The following is a 24,107-nucleotide window of genomic DNA, read 5'->3' as shown; positions in this document are numbered from 1 at the left end:
CCGTCAGCCTCAACCTCCCCGACATCCGCCAACCTTCACCGCTGTGATCACGAAGCTTAGCTCCGTGGTCACAGAGGCTGAAGTGTTGGCGGATCTCAACTCCCTGCCCAATATCGAAATCCGCTTGGCCTGTCGCATGTTCAATGATGCCAGGCCGACTTATCTAATGGGGATATTCACCGAATCCTCCTCCTCACCGAGGGAGCCCTCATCGACAATCGCCATTGTAAGGTGGACCCCTCCTGTTCCCCAGTCCAATCCTACCACTGCAAACGCTGACTCACATACAAAGACCATGTTACCTCTGCCTGCAAGAACCCCCCTACTTGTCCCCACTGCAAAGCTTCCCACTTCCTCAAGAACTGCCCCAACCTCACCTCTCCCCCCTCCTGCAACACCTGTAACGAACCACATCCTACCTACTCCTTGAAGTGTAAAGAAAAACGTCCTCTAGTCACCCCTGAGATCACCGTCCCTGTCCGTCCTGTCGATGACCCCACCTGCCCCAAAAACTCGCTCCGCCCTCCGCCTACTGCAGAGGACATCATCCATTTCCTCACCATTGTGCTCCAAAACATCCACCCCTTCCAGCGCTCCCACACCCTTTCCCAAATCGCCCTCACTGCCTGGTCCATCTTCCATCTCACCACCTATGCCACATACTCCCACAACCAGGCCCACTTCACCTTCACCCCCTCACCACCCTCGTCTAACTCTCCCCTCCCATTGTACAACAACCCTACCATATCCTGTACCACAATATTTGCTCCCTGCCCACCCACAAACTCCTCTTCCTCCACACTCTCCGTCAGCACCATGTGGATGCCTTCGTCCTAAATGAAACCTTCCTTCAACCCCATATCTCGATCTCCACAGCTTCCTCACCATTGTGCTCCAAAACATCCACCCCTTCCAGCGCTCCCACACCCTTTCCCAAATCGCCCTCACTGCCTGGTCCATCTTCCATCTCACCACCTATGCCACATACTCCCACAACCAGGCCCACTTCACCTTCACCCCCCTCACCACCCTCGTCTAACTCTCCCCTCCCATGGTACAACAACCCTACCATATTCTGTACCACAATATTCGCTCCCTGCCCACCCACAAACTCCTCTTCCTCCACACCCTCCGTCAGCACCATGTGGATGCCTTCGTCCTAAATGAAACCTTCCTTCAACCCCATATATCGATCTCCACAGCTCCTTACGCACTTCACCACACCGATAACCCGTACACTCTGGCGCATGGCAGAGTTCCTATAGGCCACCTCAAGCACCTCCCTGTCTGGCCCCAACCTCTCCTTAACAATCCTGCCGAGCATCTCACCCTCAGGCTGTTCTTCCCCACTAAGTGTCACCTGTGCCACCATTTATGTCCGCCCTCACACCCCCATCCCATATGATTTCCTGGCCCACATTGACTGCACCTTCTCCACATACGTAATTGCCGCTGACCTCAGTATCCACAGCTGTGATCCTGCCAACCTCCAGTGGTGGCATCAGTTTATCACCACCCTCCAGGGAGACCTGGTTCCCCTCCCTCAGCACATCTGACCCGAATCCAACACCACTCCTGATGTGGTCCTTGCCTCTCCCAATCTCCTTGGGCGCATCACCGCAGATGTCTTTGACCTCACTGGTAGTGACCATGCTCCTGTTCTACTCACTATCTCTAGTGGTCGCCATCCCCGTGACGCTCCTCGCCCCGACATCCCTCCTAAGCTTGTCCATGATTACTCCCATGCCAACTGGGAAATCTACCTAGACTCCATTCACACCCAGGTTGACAGCCACGACCTTACCCTCCAATCTCCTGATGACATCTCTCGCACTGCTGCCTTCCTGCACCAGACCTTGTCTGACGCCGTCGCCACCCATATCCCCACATAAGCCATCCACCCTCACTGTCCTGCCCTGCCTCCACAGGCCGTCCTTCTCCTTTGAGAGTCCCGCCGCCTCTACCGCTCTTTTCTCCACACTCGTGACCGGTACACACTTACACACCACCGGCAATTACGACGACACATCCGCAACCTACTTGCTGCGAAGAATCGCCACGCCTGGCGCCATACATGTATACAACTCAACACCATGCTCCCCATAAACTCTTCCAAGTATTGGTCTGCTTTCCACCGCCTTACTGGGAACCGTGCCACCCACAGTACCCTCTCTTCCTTGATGACTGTCCCTTTCCTGACAACCTCAGTAAGGCCTACCACTTTGCCTCTCACCCCTCCGATGTTTTTTCCATCCCAGATGATCCCCACTTTGATTATTCCCTCTTCCCTGACATCATGGACCATACGAATACCTATGTTCCTCCCCTTGCTCGTAGCTTCCAGTACTTGGGCCACACACCACCATCTTAACATTCCCATTACTCCACAGGACATCAGCCTCACACTCCACACTAAATGCAACACTGCTCCCGGCCACAACTGCATTACCTACTGCCACCTCAAACACTGCCCACCCTCCTTCCTATCAGTCCTTGCCACCCTCTACAATGTCATCCTTGCCACTGGCTTCTATCCCGACCTGTGGAAAACCTCCCGTATCCTGATGTTCTCCAAACCCAACAAGCCTCCATATGATGCCTCTTCCTACAGTATCATCCAATCTGTATCACGTCAGTGTTCAGCAAGCTCTTGGAATCCATCCTTACCGGCGCATCCATCACCACCTCCACCAAAACCACCATCGCCCCAACACCCAATGTGGCTTTCGACCTTCCTTCTCTGCTGACCAAATCCTCTGCCTCACTTATCTCCTCTCCCTCCAGCTCAACTCCCGTCACTCCGCCATTTTTGTCTCCCTTGACCTTGAAAAGGCCTATGACCTGTTTATACTCTTAACCTACGCCCTTCCTGTCAACTACATCCATCTGATGCCCTCCTTCCTCTCCCATCGCCCCTCCTATGTTACCATTCATAATGCCAATTCCCACACCATCTACCCCTCTGCAGGTGTGCCCCAGGGGTCTGTAATCTCCCCTCTCCTCTACCTCCTGTACACAGTAGATATGCCCCAACCCCCCCCCCCCCCCTCCAGTACACCTCTTGCAATATGCCGATGACACTGCATTCCTCGCCCTCGCCCCCACCCTCCAACGGTCCCAACGCCTTCTCCAGAATCACCTTGACCTTTTTGCTGCATGGTGTAACCAGTGGCTCCTGAAAATCAATCCTACCAAGACCCAGGCAGTCATCGTAGGTCGTACCACTCGCTCCTTCCGGCTCTTGGATTTCTCCCTTACCGTCTGCACCCATCCTGTTTGCGTCACCATTGACCGTCACTTCACCTGGATCCCTCATCTCCGCTCCATCCAGTCCAAAGCCCACAACTGCCTCAGACACCTCAAACTCCTCTCTGGCCAGACATGGGGGTTGCACCCCTCTACCATCCTCCATACCTATGAATCCTTAATCCGTCCCATCCTTTGTTATGCCAGTCCCGCCTGTATATCTGCCCCCCCCCCCCCAAATTCTATGTCTCTCCAGTTCCTTGAGCATCATGCACTCTGCCTCGCCTTCCGTATACACCTCCCGTCCCCCACGCGGGTCCTCTATGACCTCATTTCTTTCCCCCATCTGCTCCTATCAGCATACTCTGCACCTGCCACTGCCTTGATGCCCCTCACCCCCTGGTTGCTCCTCTCCCCTCCCATCCCCACCCCCTGCCACATCTTCACTGTTGTGTCCCCCCTACACTCCATTCCTACACCCTTCATCTCCTTTCCCAAGGTGGCTTCCATCAACTCCCCCTCCCAGATGATGCCCTCTTTCCCTCCTATCAACTCTGATTCTCACTCCCCCTCCTTTCCTCTGTCCTTTTCCTGGGCTCCCTCTCCCCCCTTCCATCCTCTTTTTTCCCCAACTACCCTCTCTCTGCCCCCCCCTTCTCTCCCCCAAGTCCTTTTGCATTTCCCTCCTCTGCCTTTTCCCATTTCCTCTCATGAGTGCCCTGCCCCCCTGTCCCTCCTTTGGTTTCCCCCCCTTTCGTTTTCCCCCTCCTCTGTCCAGGTCCCACCCATCTACCCTTGGCTAGGGTGTGTCATCTTTGTGCCGACATTTTCGTGCAGTGTTTACAGTGAGTGTTCAGTCTCGTGTGTCTTTTCGGAAGTGTTGTGAACGGACATCATACTGTCGCTGGGTGTGATATTTACATCTCTTGCGAACAGAAACCAGACTGTCGCCATGTTTTTTAATTGTCTGTTTACTATGTTACTTGTCTAATTCCTGTGTATTTTATTAGCGTTGCCACCCTTTTGCTTTATGTTTTAACTTTCCACAATTTTCTGCCCTTTTACCATTTAAGTCACTGATTTTATCGCCTGCTTTTATTATTTATTTTCTTCATATTTTTAAAACAAATTCTGTAGACTGAAGAGCAGCATACTAATCTGCTGCCAGCCCGCACCCTTCGAGGGGAATCGAAACTCAATAAAGTAAAAATAAGATCTCATCTGTTTGGTCTATGTCACTGGGATTTTCCCCAGCTAGTTGAAAATTCCCAGAGTGGGGACAGGATTTCCAGTATTTCTTGATTTTCTTCCATTTCGTCTCTGGTCATTCAAGGGTTTACTACTTGTTTCTGCCAAGATGAAGTGATCACAGAGGAGAGAATTGTGGAATCATTCACTATTATGGATCAAGAGTATGCGAAATGTGGTTTATGGGGCAAAAAGTTGTCGTACACAACCAGCATGACGAACTTGAAGAAACATATGAAAAAGTCGCATATAATGGTGAACTTCGCGACAAATTCTTCAAGATCCGTCGACCCAGTTTTGCCAGAGCCAGGTATGTTGCAACAACTGATTGTTTTATGGGATGCTTAGTTAATTTTTGTCTGCACTCTTTTTTAAAACAGCGCTGTTAATATCAAGAAAACAACATGTTAGGCTGTGTGATATTTTAAATAGATCGTTTAGAAAATTTACTGTTGAGACTAGGACTCTGCTTTAAATTTTCTCCCTATGGAATCTGTGTCTGTAAGTCTAATAATCCCCATCAAGCTTAACTGAAATTTGAACAAGAGGTTCTCGCCGTCCATGGCACTTGAAAAGTGTGCGATTGTGCTGCAGTATTGGAAATGCCACGTGGTAGCCATAGCCAATAAGAATTCGACATAAACGCTTGACGCAGCCATTGATAACATGCGTGTACAACATTTACTCAGGGAAACACTTATAACTTCTTCCAACACAATCATTTCCTGTGAAAATTGCACAGTTGCTGCTACAATACTTACATGACATTAACTGTCCAAATTATAGTGAAGATCTCAGCTTCTGATTTCATAGAGTTAAAAATATATAGCATTGTGTAACAGGCTGCAGAGCTACCCACAAGCGCGCTCTATTTAAACTCGAACATGGATGTTCACTTCTCTGAAATTTATGTTCTACGTCAGACACTAATTAGAAATCAGTTTCCACTTTCTCGTTCCACTTTTGTTGCTGTGTAGTGTAACTCAAGGCTGCGATTTGATTTTGATTATACCAAATTCACATCGAGTGAAGTGTGATGTAATTTAAAATGTGAATTGTGTATTGTATTTCACGTGGCTAGATAATTACTGTTTTATAAGATTTCGAACTTAAAGTGGTGTGAGGAAAGGTTACATTGCATGTATAATTAATAGAACAGAATAGAATCTTTATTTGCCTTTCCATACAGTTGGCATCGTCAATGTGTTGAATACATAAAAGCAAAATATAATTACGCAATATTCATGTGCAGGACAAATAGATGCATATCCTAAGATAATGGTAATAATAGAATAATCGTAATTACAGTGGTACTGCACAGTCTTAACATAACATCAGTAGTAGTAGTTAATTACATTTATCACATATTATACAAAAGTATGTATATAATTATGTGTTATCTTAACTACCCTGTAGAAAAAAGTGTGAATGCTTAAACATTACTGTCACACATCTGTAGACATACTTCATTATGTAGTTACCACGTGCTTACTTCTATTGCATATTTCGTGTGTGTCACTGTTTAGAAACTCATCAGTTGAGTAGTATAGCATACATTCGAACCACACTTCCTATGGAATGCCTCAAACTGTTCATTGGTAGACTGCCCTCCGTTCTTATTGGTTAATGTCAGTCTTGAGTCTGAAGATCTAGATTACTATTATTTTGAATGTTATGGGCATGGAATTGCGATCTTAAATTAAAATTCTTAATGTTTCCTTTAGCATGTATTAAACAGTTGTAGGTACACATACTGGGCAGAATCATTGTCTTGAGTTCTTTAAAGTGTTTTTCGCAGCTTGGTCTTGGTGCTACACATAATATACATCTGCGTTCTTCTACCACTTCAAGATGGTACTTGAGCTCACTGAGTTACCCCAAATCAGTATTCCATACAACAATTGTGAATGAAAGAAAGAAAATTATGCAGAAATTAATAAAGGTTTACTAATAATGCATCTCATGTTGCGCAGTAGGAAGAGATTACTAGCAAGTTTGCCACATAGATGATTTATATGCTTATCCCATGTGAGTTTTTGATGTAAATGCAATTCCAGTAATTTAACACATTTGGTGCCTTGTTTAAATGTCTTTAGGGTGAAGTAAACTACTTCCATTTTGAAACTTCCTGGCAGATTAAAACTGTGTGCTGGACCGAGACTCGAACTCTGGACCTTCGCGTTTCGCGGGCAAGTGCTCTACCATCTGAGCTACCCAAGCACGACTCAGGCTCCGTCCTCACAGCTTTACTTCTGCCAGTACCTCGTCTCCTACCTTCCAAACTTAACAGAAGCTCTCCTGCGAACCTTGCACAACTAGCACCAGGCTGTGGCTAAGCCATGTCTCTGCAATATCCTTTCTTTCAGCAGTGCTGGTTCTGCTACGTTCGCGGGAGAGCTTCTGTTAAGTTTGGAAGTTGGAGACGAGGTACTGGCAGAAGTAAAGCTGTGAGGACGGGGCGTGAGTCGTGCTTGGGTAGCTCAGTTGGTAGAGCACTTTCCTGCGAAAGGCAAAGGTCCCGACTTCGAGTCTCGGTCCGGCACACAGTTTTAACCTGCCAGTAAGTTTCATATCAGCGCACACTCCGCTGCACAATTAAAATCTCATTCTACTTCCATTTTATTTTGTTTACTGGTAATTGATTGGCCCTGCACCAGTCACTGCTCATTTCAGTTACAACTTTGTTGTATTGTAAGACATCTTTCTTATTTTCTCCATCAGTGATGAGTGTTATGTTAACAGCATACAGTACTTGGAAACTAAATTGTACTCTAAATGTATATCCAGCCTCTGTTGCTGACACAATCTGTATGTTGATATTAAACTTATTGTTTTATAGGTGAAGCCTCTCTCGCAGTGGAGTTGCCAGAAGAAGCCACCACACTGGGCAAATAGTTCCCTCCACATCACAGCATTAGATAGCCATCACGGAAAATGTCCAGAAAAAGATGGGACTGATTCAAAAGAAGAAGGTGGATAGCAAATTAATGGGTCTGTTCACAAAAGACTATCAACCTTTCTTTACTGTAAATGACACAGGATTTCGTAGTTTTGCACATGCACTGCGTTCCGCTTATGAAATCCCAAGTAGAAGGACTAACGAATGTAATCTTGCCAGCAGCATATGCAGAAGCAAATGAGAAAGTTCAACAAAAGCTGCAAGGTATAAAGACAATTTGTTTAACAACAGATTGCTGGACATCAGCTTCTAATTAAAGTTAAATGGCTGTGACTGGACACTTCATAAATGAAGACTTCAAATTATAGTCTGCACTGCTGGAATGCAGTCATTTCAGTGGTGCCTATACCAGCTCAAATTTGTCCACAGCTTTGATTAAAATTACAGAAAAATTTAGTCTTGGTGACAAAATTTTAATGGTGGTCACGGACAATGCACCAAATATGAATAATGCAGTTTACACCATTCTCAAGTGGAAACATTTTGGTTGTTATGCCCATACACTTAATTTAGTTGTGCATAATGCACAATAAAACGTTCAGGAAGTCCACCAGAAAATCAAGAAATTGTAGGGTTTTTTAAAGGAGCAGCAGTGTGACAGAACGGCTCTTAACATACCAACAGAACAGTGGCAAAGTAAACATCAAGAAAGTGATACAGGACTTGCCCACAAGATGGAATTCCACCTCGTTTATGTTGGAATGTATTGTTGAATTATCAGAGGCAGTAAAAATTACAGTTGCCCTTTGTAATAGGTCCACAGAACTTCCATCACTGTCAGATGATGAGTGGGAAATCTGCTCCAAACTCTGTTCGATTTTGAAACCATTTGAGCAGATTTCAAGGCAGCTCAGTGCAGAAGAGTACCCAACTGGAAGCTTGGTAAGTTAATGATTTAGTTCATTTGACTCTTGTAAGTTCAATGCCATTTTATTATATACTTTTCTTATATGTTGTGTAGTTTTTCGCATATTTGTCTCAATTTTCAAGTTATAGTACTGACACGTCACCTTCTGGCAGTGTGTGATGAAATAGCCAAAATGCGGTTACAAGAAGTTTCAATGAAAGTTGTTGATGCATCGAAAGAGGGGCTTACTAACTAGTTTTTGAATCTTCAGCAGAGCAAATCCATTGGCCTTGCTACTCTGCTGGATCAATTATTCAAATCACTGGCATTTCAGAAACGGACACCAGCAGACAACACGAAGAAACAGTTAGTGAATATTGTTGCCCCGAAACTGGAAAAAAGTAGGCCTGAATGTAATCAGCCTTCACAACAACCTGTTGAGCCAAATAATTTGGCAACTGAGTCATTCTCTGTGTGGGGCATATTTGATAAGTGCACAGCCACAGGGGACAGTACAGTCATGTGCTATCGTAGAGGTCCAAACGTATGTTGACAGCTCAGTCATCAGCAGAAATGAGGATCCCCTGGCATGGTGGAGACAAAATCAGTTCATTTACCCAACCATTGCAAAAGTAGTCCAAGACAGATTCAATGTTGTAGCAACGTCTGTGCCTTGTGCACAGTGTTCTCTGAAGCTGGGCATTTAAGAAATCACAGAAGAATCCGCCTCAAGCCATCGAATATAGAAAAACTAATATTTCTGAATGCCAATGGTACTTGTGATTAGACACTGTTGCTGGTAAGTAATACATCAATAAGGCACACTACATTGTTAAACTGCTCATAATCAGAATAGTTGTTTATGAAGAATAATAATTTTCATTTTCAATAAGTCTCTTACAAGCATACACTCTGTTGCAGAAAATTGTGGACTCATGTGAGGTTTGGAAAATGTAGCGTCATTGATATAGGCAAATTGGACAGATGCCAGCATACCAAACACGGAATGCATCTAAATTATGAAGGAAAAAACTTTGTATGTAAAATGATAAATGAAATCATTGCGAACAGAGAGAGATAGCGGACAGAAAAATTCCATGTACCGTTATGGGACCAGCCTCAGCAAGAGAAAAAGAAGCATCCTCAAAAGCAGCAAAATCGTCAGTGGCGGAACCAACAGCTAAAACAACATATTCAGCGGTAACTATTGCCCGTCCTACACGCAACAGAAAACAAACTCAGCGTTTTTTATGGTGAGTAACACGAGAGATGAGGATTCAAAGTTGCGTGAAGCATCTCTCTCGTGTGTTCAATATGAGTTTTCCACACCCCAAGCGATACTATCAACTAATGTACTGAAAAAAGCCACTCCTAGCAAACATCACGCAAATGCAGAGGTGAGAAAAAATCAAACTTTGTCTTTATTCCACCAAAATATATGTAGCCTCAAGAATAAAATAGACCAGTTGCTAATAAATTTAAAAGACGAGTGTGAAAGTGAGCCTGATATGCTGTGTTTCTCAGAACATCACGTTATGAGTGGGATCCACATGATACAGACTGAGAACTTTAGTTTAGCTATTCATTACTGTAGATATGTTATGGAAAAAGGTGGTGTTGCAATATTTATAAAAAATAATATAGTGTATAAATCCCTAGATTTAAGCAAATACTGTGATGAACAACATTTTGAGGTGTGTGGCATTGAGTTAACAGCAGACAGTGCAACTGTTATTGTTCTGACTGTTTACAGGGCACCTGCTGGAAATCTAAATGTATTTCTAAAACAAACTGAATCACTTCTGCCCCACCTATGTAGGAAAACTAAATCTATCATTGTTATGGGTGACTTAAATGTGAACCTTTTAACAGAAAATAGAAACAAGACAGATTTTGAACATTTAATGTACTGTTACAATTTAGTACCAGTGGTGGACACCCCAACTAGAGTAACTGCCAGCTCTAGCACTTTAATAGATAATGTATTTGTAGATAAGGATATTTGCAATAACTTAACCATGAAAAATATTATAAATGGTCTCTCTGATCATGAAGGGCAATTCCTCACTTTAAACCAAATGAATGTACAAAGAAAAGAAAATTTCATTTGGAAAACATTTAGGATTATAAACAGACACACCACTGAAACCTTTAATCAGCAATTACGGCTTGTAGACTGGTCTCCTGTATATGCTACAGTTGATGTTAATTCAAAATTTAATATATTTATCAATGAAGTTACAAGCCTTTTTGAAGAAGCATTTCCTAAAAATTCAGTGAGAGAAAAACTGTTCAAATCTGGAAACAAGCCTTGGATTACTAAAGGCATCAAAATCTCTTGTAAAACAAGAAGAGAACTATATGCTGCAGCCAGGAGTTCAAATAATAACAGTAGCGTTACACACTATACAATCTACAATAAAGTTCTGAATAAGACAATTCAGGCAGCAAAGAACATGTGCATGAAAGCAGAAATTGACAACTCGAGCAATAAAGTAAAAACTATCTGGAAATTTGTAAAGAAGGAAACGGGGAAAAATGCAGTTTGTAGTGAAAATATCCAAATCAAAAGTGAGGGTAATCTTGTTAGCGATCCAAAAACAGTTGCAGACATATTCAACGACAATTTTTTAACAGTAACAGAAAAAATAGGTTTACAAGGGTCCATGAAGCAAGCCATCAATCTTTTGAAAGCTATAGTACCTGGTTCAGTACAACAAATGAAGGTAAAAACAGTCACTGTTCAAGAAATTGAAAGAGTTATTAAATCCCTGAAAAGTTAAAACTTTGCTGGAATTGACAACATTTATAACAAATTATTAAAATACTGCTGCAACCATGTAAGTAAAGTCCTTTGCCTCATTTTTGATGTGTCACTTAAGCAAGGAATAGTTCCTGAGAGGCTTAAGTACACAGTTGTAAAATCACTGTATAAGAAGGGGGATAAGACAGATACTGCTAACTATAGGCCAATATCACTACTGACAAGCTTTTCAAAGGTTTTAGAGAAACTAATGCATGCCAGGATAGTTAAGTATCTCAGTGAACACAATAGCTTCAGCAAAAGTCAGTTTGGATTTCAGAAAGGTTTGTCAACAGAAGATGCAATATTTGCATTTACTGGTAAACTCTTGGAATCTATCAACAAAAAACTGAAAGTGATTGGCATATTTTGTGACCTAACAAAAGCAATTGACTGTGTAAATCACGAAATTCTTTTACAAAAAGCTGCACATCTCGGTATAAGTGGTGCAGCAGGGAGATGGCTCGACTCATGTCTGCCAAATAGGAAACAAAAAGTTGCAGTAGATAGTCAAGATTGTGTCCAAGTATCTTCAGAATGTGTTACCATCACATGTGGAGTGCCGCAGGGCTCAGTTCTGGGCCCCCTACTTTTTATTATATTTATAAATGATCTTCCTCTCTCTACGGAATATCGTAGATTCACCATTTTCGCGGATGACACTACACTACGTATTGATAATTCAGTAGATAAGCTTGAGGTAACGGCAAATAAGGTTTTAAATGAGATGGTGAACTGGTTCAACATTAATGGTTTTATTTTAAATTACTGTAAAACAAACTACATTCAGTTCCACAAAACATCCAGAGATGAGGAAATATTTGTAAAGGTAGGTCAGCAGACAATAACCAGGGTAGATTCCTCAAACTACCTAGGCTTGCATATTGATAGCAAACTGAATTGGTCAAACCACATCGTGGATCTGTGCAAAAGACTAGTTCAGCAACATACGCATTGCGCACTGTTTCTTCTTATAGAAATATGGAAACCATGAAGTCAGCATATTATGGTTACTTTCATGCAATTATGGCATTTGGAATTATATTTTTGGGAAATCAGCCACTGGCTAAAAAAGTACTGCGTGTACAAAAAAAAGCCATAAGGATCATGTGTGGAGTCCATCCTAGAGCCACATGCAGGAATCGTTTTAAGAAACTTGAAATACTTACATCCACTGTGCAATATATATTCCCGTTGATGTGCTTCATAAGGAACGAAAAATCCATCTTTTAGCTGAATAGTGCATATCACAGTCACAATACTAGAAGGAAACATGATATCCACTATGAACAGCCAAATCTAAGTATGGTGCAGAAAGGAGTTCATTTCAGTGGCTGTAAGATTTTTAATGCCCTCCCTTCAAGAATTAAGTGTTTGGTAGATGAGGATCTCTTGTTTAAAAAAACCTTAAGGCAGTTCCTATTGCAAGGATCATTTTATACATTAGAAGAGTTCCTGAACTACAGTGTTTAACATCTCTTGTATTGTAAATTGCAAATGTATGCCCAAATTTGTATTTGTAATACCGAATATTTTTATTGTAAACATATATTTTGCAATATTTATTTCTCTGTAACACTTATTATTTTGTAATCTTTATCTCTCTCTAAAATGTATTTTTGTAGTGGGACCTAAGTCACTGTTTACTGTTTTTTGTTTTGTAATCTCTATCTATATCTAAAATGTATTTTTTTGTAGTGGGACCTAAGTTACTGTTTACTGTTTTTGTTTTGCTTTATGTATTACCATAAATTCTGGCCAAAAGCTTGTAAAATTTACACGTTCCATATCCTGTGATAGTGTCACAACATGGATCACCGGAACAAGAGATAAATAAATAAATAAAATAAATAGCAATTTAACCGACAGAAAGAAGATGCTGTGATATGCAAATGATTAGCTTTTCAGAGCATTCACACAAGGTTGGCGACAGTGGCGACACCTAAAACGTGCTGACATGAGGTAAGTTTCTAACCGATTTCTCATACACAAACAGCAGTTGACCGGCGTTGCCTGGTGAAACTTTGTTGTGATGCCTCGTGTAAGGAGGAGAAATGCGTGCCATCACGTTTCCGACTTTAATAAAAGTCGGATTGTAGCCTATCACGATTGCGGTTTACCGTATCGCGACATTGCTGCTCGCGTTGGTCGAGATCCAATGACTGTTGGCAGAATATGGAATCGGTGGGTTCAGGAGAGTAATACGGAACGCCGTGCTGGATCCCAACGGCCTCGTATCACTAGCAGTCGAGATGAGAGGCATCTTCTCCGCATGGCTGTAACGGATCGTGCAGCCACGTCTCGATCCCTAAGTCAACAGATGGGGACGTTTGCAAGACAACAGCCATCTGCACGAATAGTTCGACGACGTTTGCAGTAGCACGGACTACATTTCAGATGTGTTATGACCCATGGCTCTACCCTTCATTCGATTCTTGCGAAACCACACATTTCAGCAGGATAATGCACGACCGAATGTTGCAGGTCCTGTACGGGCCTTTCTGGATACAGAAAATGTTCGACTGCTGCCCTGGCCAGCACATTCTCCAGATCTCTCACCAACTGAAAACTCAGGTCAATGGTGGCCGAGCAACTGGCTCGTCACAATATGCCAGTCACTACTCTTGATGAACTGTGGTATCGTGTTGAAGCTGCACAGGCAGCTGTATCTGTACACGCCATCCGAGCTCTGCTTGACGCAATGCCCAAGCTTATCAAGGCCGTTATTACGGCCAGAGGTGTTTGTTCTGGGTACTGATTTCTCAGGATCTATGCACCCAAATTGCGTGAAAATGTAATCACACGTCTTGTAGTATAATATATTTGTCCAATGAATACCCGTTTATCATCTGCATTTCTTCTTGGTGTAGCAATTTTAATGGCTTCTAGTACTACAAAACTACATAAAGCCCTTAACCAATTAACCAGCTACTAATGTACTACAAACGCTACAGATTTTGTGCTCTGTTTGTTGATTTGTTTTGGCACGTTTAACTCAGAGATGATTGTCTCTGCTACTGGATGCACCCTCCTACTACCCCGGTCAACAGACATTGTCTGCCGGATTCTTTGGGCATCACGTCGGCGGCTTTCCCACTATGCCAAGTAAAGCTAGAGCCACACGCGGAACACGTTGGTCTACCCTCTCGCCAGTGCCACATGGACACACGAAGCCCGGTCTTCCTGCGACCATACATTCCTGTGACCACCCCTGCCAGCAATGGCGTACAGTGGCTACTTTCCTGCCAAGTCTTTCTGCAGTATCGCGGAAGCAACATCCACCTTCTCTTACGCCTACTACACGGTCTCGTTCAAACTCAGTGTGATGTTCATAATGGCGTCTTTGTCGTCTTAAGGGGAGTTGCGACGCCCTATCCCGACAACGTTACACTATTGGCCATTAAAATTGCTACACCAAGAAGAAATGCAGATGATAAACGGGTATTCATTGGACAAATATATTATACTAGAACTGACATGTGATTACATTTTCACGCAATTGGGATGCATAGATCCTCAGAAATCAGTACCCAGAACAACCACCTCTGGCCGTAATAACGGCCTTGTACTTTTTTTGTACGTTATCCTAAATAATTGTAATTGTTGTTCTTATGGTCTTCAGTCCAGAGACTGGTTTGATGCAGCTCTCCATGCTACTCTATCCTGTGCAAGCTTTTTCATCTCCAAGTACCTACTGCAACCTACGTCCTTCTGAATCTGCTTAGTGTATTCATCTCTTGGTCTCCCTCTACGATTTCTACCCTCCACGCTGCCCTCCAATACTAAATTGGTGATTCCTTGATGCCTCAGAACATGTCCTACCAACCGATCCCTTCTTCTAGTCAAGTTGTGCCACAAACTCCTTTTCTCCCCAATTCTATTCAATACCTCCCCATAAGTTATGTGATCTACCCATCTAATATTCAGCATTCTTCTGTAGCACCACATTTCGAAAGCTTCTATTCTCTTCTTGTCTAAACTGTTTCTTTTCCATACATGGCTACACTCCATACAAATACTTTCAGAAACGACTTCCTGACACTTTAATCTACACTCGATGTTAACAAATTTCTCTTCTTCAGAAACGCATTCCTTGCCATGGCCAGTCTACATTTTATATCCTCTCTACTTCGACCATCATCAGTTATTTTGCTCCCCAAATAGCAAAACTCACCGACTACTTTAAGTGTCTCATTTTCTAATCTGCTTCCTTTAGCATAACGAGATTTAATTCAACTACATTCCATTATCCTCGTTTTGCTTTTGTTGATCGGCGAACCTCAAAGTTTTTATTTCTTCTCCATCGATTTCAATTCCTGCCTCGAATTTTTCTTTTGTTTCCTTTACTGGTTGCTCAATATATAGATTGAATAACATCGGGGAGAGGCTACAATCCTGTCTCACTCCCTTCCCAACCACTGCTTCCCTTTCATACCCCTCGATTCTTATAACTCCCATCTGGTTTCTGTACAAATTGTAAATAGCCTTTCGCTCCCTGTATTTTACCCCTGCCACCTTCAGAATTTGAAAGAGAGTATTCCAGTCAACATTGTCAAAATGCTAGAAACGTAGGTTTGCCTTTCCTTAATCTATCTTCTAAAATAAGTCGTAGGGTCAGTGTTGCCTCACATGTTCCAATATTTCTACGGAATCCAAACTGATCTTCCCCGAGGTCGGCTTCTGTCAGTTTTTCCATTCGTCTGTAAAGAATTCGTGTCAGTATTTTGCAGCCGAGGCTTATTAAACTGATAGATCGGTAATTTCCACATCTGTCAACACCTGCTTTCTTTGAGATTGGAATTATATACATAACATTATGTTCTTATTTTAGTTCAGTAAACTCAGAATGTGTGTTATTACTCCCTGAATATTCGAGTATTCTACTCGAGGTGTTTTCTGAGGTTTCGGGAAAAATGCAACAGAAAATGTAAATTTTCAGGAACGTCTTCTAAAGTTTCAAAAACAGTAACTCACTAAATATATACCTAATTTCTTGTTTTTAGTCACCCTGCATCATACTGTATATCATCGCCTTGATATTTCTCCAAGTTTTTTCTTCTTTCTGAACTTCTTATTGGCCGACCGTGCAGCATACTCTGCTTTATCAAATGGTTCAAATGGCTCTGAGCACTTTGGGACTTAACTTCTCAGGTCATCAGTCCCCTAGAACATAGATCTACTTAAACCTAACTAACCTCAGGACATCACACACATCCATGCCCGAGGCAGGATTCGAACCTGCGACCGCAGCGGTCGCCCGGTTGCAGCCTGAAGCTCCTAGAACCGCTCGGCCACAGCGGCCGGCTCAGCTTTATCAATGCGAACCTTGTCCATCCGTTCAAGTTCTCTGATGCAATTTGCTCCAGGATTAATTCCCGTATGCTGCAACTCTTTCACCCTACCAATGTTGCCATCATTAAAAGCAATGACAGCATCACTGACCGCCCACTTTAGTGTCTTCATTAAAAAAAAAAATGTTAGGCGAGTCCATATAAGATTATTGAACGACTCATTGGGATTTTGAGTCTGACCATGCAGACATTTCTTCAGTAACTCAGGATTTCCCAGATCTCTCTAAATAGGTTTTATGATATCCATGACTGCTGCTGGGATGGAATATTTATAGCTGTATGAACTGTTTGGGTACTGGGCATTGTGGTAATTGCACTATGAATCAGGTCCAGGAGAGTGAAGGTTAGCGCGGCTGCACCATCGGAGGTTCGAGTCCTCCCTCGGGCGTGTGTGTGTGTGTGTGTGTGTGTGTGTTGTCGGTAGCGTAAGTTAGATTAAGTAGTGTGTAAGCCTAGGGACCGATGGACTTAGCAGTTTGGTCCCATAGGATCTCACCACAAAAAAGAGCGAAGGTGGTGTACTGGTTTTTCATCAGTTGACAGTCTGTGGAATAAGGTAGCCCATACTGCCTGCTTTATTTTCAAACTATTATTTCTAATGAGCATCCCATAATACTGCTGTAGTTCATCAATCATTTTGACTGTCACACTGCCTCTTAAGGTTTTACCATCATGAAGTTTCTTGTCCGTCAATCCTTGTTTCAACTTCCTCGACCTGGTGCCTCTTCTGAACATGGCCTTCATAACACAGCAATCCACAGCCTTCTATATAAAAAAATTACCGATTTTATTAGATTTGTAGATTATATTTAAAAAAGTAAAATAAAATACTTGCCACGTGCGTTTATAACTGATATATACATAATTTTTTTCAGAATATTGCAAATTTTATAATGAGATAAAAATCCGTAAACGTGAAAAATTTTTTTTCCTTTCTAACTCTTCTTGGGGGGGGGGGGGGGGGCGGGGGGTAGGGGTAGGACGTCAAACGGGCCGACTTGGAACAGGGGAGCCACCACAGGACATTTTAATTTCCACTGTCTGTACTTTTACCAGTAAATTCCTAACACTTTGTCGGCATGACCAGGAAGGATTCATGATTCACACTTATAGCAGCGGAAGTTCAAAAACATAACAAAATAATTTTTTTACATGTGAAATTTCATCATTTTCTTCTCTATTGGCTGTATTTGTTGCTATAGGTATACTTTTCTTCATAAGTAAGAGAGATTCTTCGATGAATGTGGCACAGCATACAAACCATACTTACAGGTGTATGAAACTCTAGAATTTCCCATATCTATTAGAAAATGTGGTAAAAATTCAGATAATTAACATGAAGTTTAAAACGTAGCAGCTCGTTCGTTTTTTTCATAAATTAAATAAATTTTAGAGTTTCATACCCTTGAAAGTATGGTTTGTGCGCTGTGCAAAATTCATCGAAGAATCTCTCTTGCTTATGAATAAAAGTGTATCTATAGCAATAAATGCAGCCAATAGTAAGTGAAAAAATGATGAAATTTCACATATAAAAAAAACATTTTGTTATGTTTTTGAACTTCCACTGCTATGAGTGTGAATCCTTCCTGGTCATGCTGACAAAGTGCTATGAATTTACTTGTAAAAGTATAGAAAGTGGAAATTAAAATGTCCTGTGGTGCCTCTCCTACTCCAAGTCGGCCCGTTTGACGTCCTACCCCGCTTAAGGGCATGCTTTACTAGCATCAACTCATCACTTCCAGTCGCAAAGGCAACTAACGCTCACGACCGCTATAGCGTGTATTTATAGCAAACGTGATACGCAACTCCTAGTGGCGCCACTAGCAGCCACTCTTATGTGACTGGCGCAGAATTTGAATACACACCATCTTTCAGATGTACAAACACGCCTACCAGTTTTCGTTTACCTCGCACAACTTTTTGTTGATGTGGGGACTTTTTTCCGTCAGTGTATTTGACTGTGAGCATTGAAGCGAGAAAAAATTGTAGGACAGGTCTCAAATTATGCCTATAATTTTTTGAAAGACGCAAAATCCTCTCATCACTCAACACCGGATGAATGTAGCCTAGGAAAGTCGCGCTTCAGCGAAAGCCAATTTATGACGCTTCTAACTGTCCGTGACGTCATATCTCTTGAACGACGGCATAATTTTCCAGGTGCGTTCAGTGCTGCAGTTGGATGCTGTCTGGAAGCTGTTCTGAGAATAGTGGCGCCACTAGCAACGAAAAAAGTAACAAAATAAAAAGTTGTGCCGGGTGCCGCCGTTTTGCTGCAGGAAAGGGGGAAAAGTGGGAACCGATTGACTTTTTTGTTTTCCTCATTTACTTGGAAATGCCGACGAGAAAATGTTTCGCAAAGGTTTGAAATTACATGTAGTGATTGGGGCGAAGTCGCTAAGTGGCGTCATTCCCAGAAATTTTAGGCATAATTTGAAACCTGTCCAATTTTTCTCACTTACATACTGACAGTCAAATACCAAGGGTTTATGTGCCGTCAGTTGAGCTGCCCGAAGAAATACACACAGTTTCCAGCTGTAATAGTTAACTTATTGTAATAAGTGTCGAACAGTCTTCCCACAAACACCTCAAATACTTCACGGCCTGATGTTTTCTGCACAACAATAACTATACCACTAAAGTGGACTACTTCTGTCAGTACAGACTGACCGTTTTATCTTTATATCAATGCATCCACAACTCAACAACTGAGCTGCTCTCCATGGTAAAATAAGCATTCATGGCTTGCTCTGCCACATGCCCTTGGATGTACTAATGGACCCGAAAATGTATGACTTGTAATAGCTACAATTATTAGTCTTCACATGATGTAAATATTGATGAAATTTTGTTCAGTACACTGTCCTCGTTCAGCAACAGAAATATCTGTACTTATACCTGTCGGACTGTTTATATTAAAATACACTAATGTTTAGAAAAAACAGAACACCTTGAATGACTAGATATAGGACGTTCATACTCACAGAACAGATACATTGGTATGTTGTGCAGGAATGATTACTATTTCAGTCACCTCAGTTCTGCACATGTCCTGCTGCCTAGTAGGCACAGAGTCTGCCATCGGCATTGATAACTTGTTCCATGCATGATGGCATCGACGCATATAAGGCGCAAAGGACATTCATGCTGCACGCACCTGGTTGCAAAGTTCGTCTGCAGTGGTTGGCACTAAATCACAGCACTGCACCCGTCGTTTTACCATATGTCACAGATTTTCGATTGGCGGGCCGGGTCAAAAGGCCGACGTCCTGTGATACCAGGAAGGCACGTGTCTGTGCAGCAAGATGTGGCCATGCATTGTCTTGCTGAAAAATGGCGCCTGGGCTGTTGTGCAGAAAGGGTGTGGCTGCAGGTCATAGGATGTCATTCACGTAGGTCACAATGGTGATACTCCCCTGGACACACACCAACTGATTTGTGGTTGTACCCAGTAGCACCTCACACCATAAGGGCTCGACTTGGAGCTGATTGTTTTGTGTGAATGCAGTCACTGTGATGCCACTCCCCCTGCCTGCGGCGAACCAAAATGCGGCCACCATTTTCAAACAAACAGAATAGGGATTCATCCGAAAACACTGTCTGATGGCAATTCTGTCCGCAGTGACGTCGTTCCAAACACCATTGCCGTCTACCATGTTAGACAGCCAGTGTGGCTGTGCAGTTCTAGGTGCTTCAGTCTTGAACTGCGTGACCGCTACGGTCGCACGTTCGAATCCTGCCTCGGGCATGGATGTGTGTGATGTCCTTAGGTTAGTTAGGTTTAAGTAGTTCTAAATTCTAGGGGACTAATGACCACAGATGTTAAGTCCCATAGTGCTCAGAGCCATTAGCACAAATTTTTTCGTCTACCATGTCACTGCACATTTGTCAAAGGTAGGTGGAGAAGTGGGCGACGCATATGTAACCCTTGCCGTAATGACCGGCGATTGACTGTCACTCCTGGTAGTGCGTTCCACTGTTTCACTGCTGCGCCAGAGCTGAGGAGGACGGTGGTCCATCCTGCAATGCCATTCGGATGAGGTGTCGATCTTATTAGCGGTGATCCGTTTGGTGCAACCTGACCCATCCTGTCCTGTTCTTCAGCCTTCCATGAAACATTATGCACGCTCCTGTTGCACAACCAAAACACTTTGTCTCACATGATCAGCGATTCCCCAGATGGATGCATCAAATTCTCTCATGCCAATAATACGTCCTCTTGCAAACTCAATGATTTGATGATACAGTTCGTGCATACATCTGTCAGGCATCCTCCACTTCCGCTGTAGTCACACTGATCCATTACCTGCGGTTTATAGCGTCAACGAGATCCGTAGGCACATTTTACAGGTACGTAGTGTTGTGCAGTGATATTGGTCTTGACTGTGCACCCACAAGGGGGCTATGTTCAAATGGTAATCATTTCTGCAGAATATACTAATGTATATGTCCTGTCAATATGAACGTTCTATGTCTAGTCATTAAAGATGTTTTTTTTCTGAATATGACTGTATTATATATATATATATATATATATATATATATATATATATATATATATATATATATATATCACTAAAAATATGACCTATGTCTGTCTAAGCTGTTTTATTGGACTGCTGTGTAAGACTTGGAGGTATATCTGTGAACAAGTTTTCAATATTTTTGGTAACAGTATATATCACATTTATATTCATATTAGAAAATCTATAGCCTATCTCCAATCGGATGTTCACTAGAGTATTGTGTAAAAGTTGGAAGTAAATAGGTCAAATACTTTTCGAGATTTTCGTTACAACATTAAACAATAACTTGTTATTTACACTATGTGATCAAAAGCATCCGGACACACGGCTGAAAATGACTTCGTGGTGCCCTCCATCGGTAATGCTGGAATTCAATATGGTGTTGGCCCACTCTTAGCCTTGACGACAGCTTCTACTCTCAATCAGGTGCTAGAAGACTTCTTTGGCACTGGCAGCCCATTCTTCATGGAGTGCCGTACTGAGGAGAGGTATCGATGTCAGTCAGTGAGGCCTGGCACGGTCGGCATTACAAAATATGCCAAACGTCTTCTGTAGGTCAGCACTCTGTGCAGGCCAGTCCATTACAGGGATGTTACTGTCGTGTAACCATTCTGCCAGAGTCCGTGCATTATGAACAGGTGCTCGATCGTGTTGAAAGATGCAATCGCCATCCTCGAATTGCTCTTCAACAGTGGGAAGCAAGAATGTGCTTAAAACATCAATGTAGGCCTCTGTTGTGATAGTACCACGCAAAACAATAAGGGGTGCAAGCCCCTTGCATGATAAACACGATTACACCATAACACCAACGAATCCTAATGTTACTGTTGGCACTACAGACGCTGGCAGATGATGTTCACCAGGCATTCGCCATACCCACACCCTGCCATCCCGATTCGTCACTCCACACAACATTTTTACACCGTTCAATCGTCCAATGTTTACACTCCTTACACCAAGCGAGTCATGATGTGTGTCTTATGAGCCGCCGCTCGACTGTGAAATCCAAGTATTTCCACCTCCAGCCTAGCTGCCATAGTACTTGCAGTGGATCCTGATGCAGTTTGGAATTCCTGTGTGATGGTCTGGACAGATGTCTGTCTATTACACATCTTGACCCCCTTCAACTGTCGGCAGTCACTTCACTATCACATCGGAAACAGTGGAACTAGGGATGTTTAGGAGTGTGGAAATGTCACGTACAAATGCATGACACAAGTGACACCCAATCACCTGATGAAGTTCGAAATCTGTGAGTTCCACGGAGTTGCTCTCTCATGATCTCTAATGATTACTGAGGTCACAGATGTGGAGCACCTGGCAGTAGGTGGCAACACAATTCACCTTATATGAAAAACATTTGATTTTATGTGTGTCTGGATACTTTTGATGATATAGTGTAGTAGTATAGCTATGCCTTGTGCGGAGTGAGAAGGAATATACATACTTTAGGAGCAAAACTGTAACAACTGTCTGGATACTTTTGATCATATAGTGTAGTAGTCTAGCTATACTGTGTGTGAAGAGAGAAAAAATATATGTACTTTAGGAGCAGAACTGTAACAAGAGGAGGTATCCTATGTTGTAGCAACTGCATTCGTGCCAATGTTTCCAGGACGGCGCGTAGCTCTCTGCTGCAGACTGACCGCAACGCACGACCCCCCTTACCTCCTGCACGCCTCGCTGCCCTCCCGCTCAGCAGCAACTCGGCAGCTGACAGTAGGCAGAGCATCAGCTGCAGGCAGGCATGTCGCCCCCTAGTTCACCCCCCACCAGCCTACCCCCCATCTTCGTGCCCGGCTTCCACAACGAGGCGGCGGTGCGCGCCATGTGCTACAACCCACTGGGCGAGACCAGCCTCTACACGTGTCTCACCTCGGCTGTGGCGGCGGCGTCCTCAGCAGCCAATATGGGTATGTCCTACCTGACACTCTGACCGCCATTTTTCATTATAAGAATAAATCAGATGTAAACAAACAGAAACGTGACGATTAGGCAGCAGCAGTATAAGAATAAATCAGATGTAAACAAACACATAAGCGACGACTGGGCAGCAGCAGTAGCACATGTATACTGGTGTTGTTACTCTCTTTGAAGTACGTCTTATTTACGTATTCTACACCTTATTACTATGTTATGCTAAATGACGACTTAAGATACTGTGGAGGTAAAATAGTCCCCCATTTGGATATCCGGGCGGGAACTACTCAGGAGGATGTCGTTACCAGGAGGAACAAAATTAGCATTCTACAGAGCAGAGCATGTAATGTCAGATCCCTTAATCGGGCAAGTAGTTTAGAAAATTTAAAATGGGAGGTAGATAGATTAAAGTTAGATATAGTGGGAATTAGTGATGTTCGGTGATAGGAGGAGTGGGACCTGTCATCAGGTGAATACAGGGCTGTAAATAAAATATCAAATAGGGGTAATGCAGGAGTATGCTTTGTAATGAATAACAAAATAGGAGCATGATTTATTGATCCATTTTCATCTACAGCTGCACAATGTACAAGATATATTCGGATTTTTATGTTAATATTAACAGTTTCACATATAATATAGCTTTGTACATAATAACACACATTAATATATCAATTAATGATGAATACTTAAATAAATGTTGTTTTGCTATGTACGGAGAGATAAAATACAAATGTTCTTCTGAATGAGACTACATTGGGTTAACACAGAAAAATTTAGTTTTGTAGGTATTCATTTACTGTATAAAAGCAGTGACCAACCAAGTACCACTTCAGCTTATATTTGAAGTGATCAATGTTTTGTATGTGTTTAATGGTATCTGGTAAGGCATTGTATAGTTTGATACTAGGATGGATAAGGCCGTTTTGAAATAACTATGTGTTGGCGCTTTGAACATGTACATCCATTTTTTGTACTTTATCATAGTTGTGTATTGTGTGATTTTGAGTGATGAGTGATCTTTTTGTATGTAAGTTTTGCCTTAAATACATTATATTTTCAAGTATGTATATATATGCAAGGAAGTGGCAGAATCATCCTTTTTTGATACTAGGATGGATAAGGCCGTTTTGAAATAACTATGTGTTGGCGCTTTGAACATGTACATCCATTTTTTGTACTTTATCATAGTTGTGTATTGTGTGATTCT

At 42.5% G+C, this 24,107-nt stretch overlaps 1 protein-coding gene across 1 annotated transcript in view; it reads left to right on the top strand.

Annotated features, from left to right (window-relative positions):
* The first annotated feature begins 22,724 nt into the window (after positions 1 to 22,724).
* Positions 22,725 to 24,107, top strand: part of LOC124553346 — a 160,381-nt gene continuing 158,998 nt past the window's right edge. The window contains exon 1 of the mRNA XM_047127221.1: positions 22,725 to 22,890. Coding sequence (XP_046983177.1) covers positions 22,725 to 22,890 — 166 coding nt within the window. The remainder of the gene's footprint in view (positions 22,891 to 24,107) is intronic.

The sequence above is a fragment of the Schistocerca americana genome, chromosome 11 (assembly GCF_021461395.2).
Source record: "Schistocerca americana isolate TAMUIC-IGC-003095 chromosome 11, iqSchAmer2.1, whole genome shotgun sequence".
NCBI lineage: Eukaryota > Metazoa > Arthropoda > Insecta > Orthoptera > Acrididae > Schistocerca > Schistocerca americana.
Note: the sequence above shows the minus strand (reverse complement) of the source record. Positions and strands in the feature narration are given on the sequence as shown.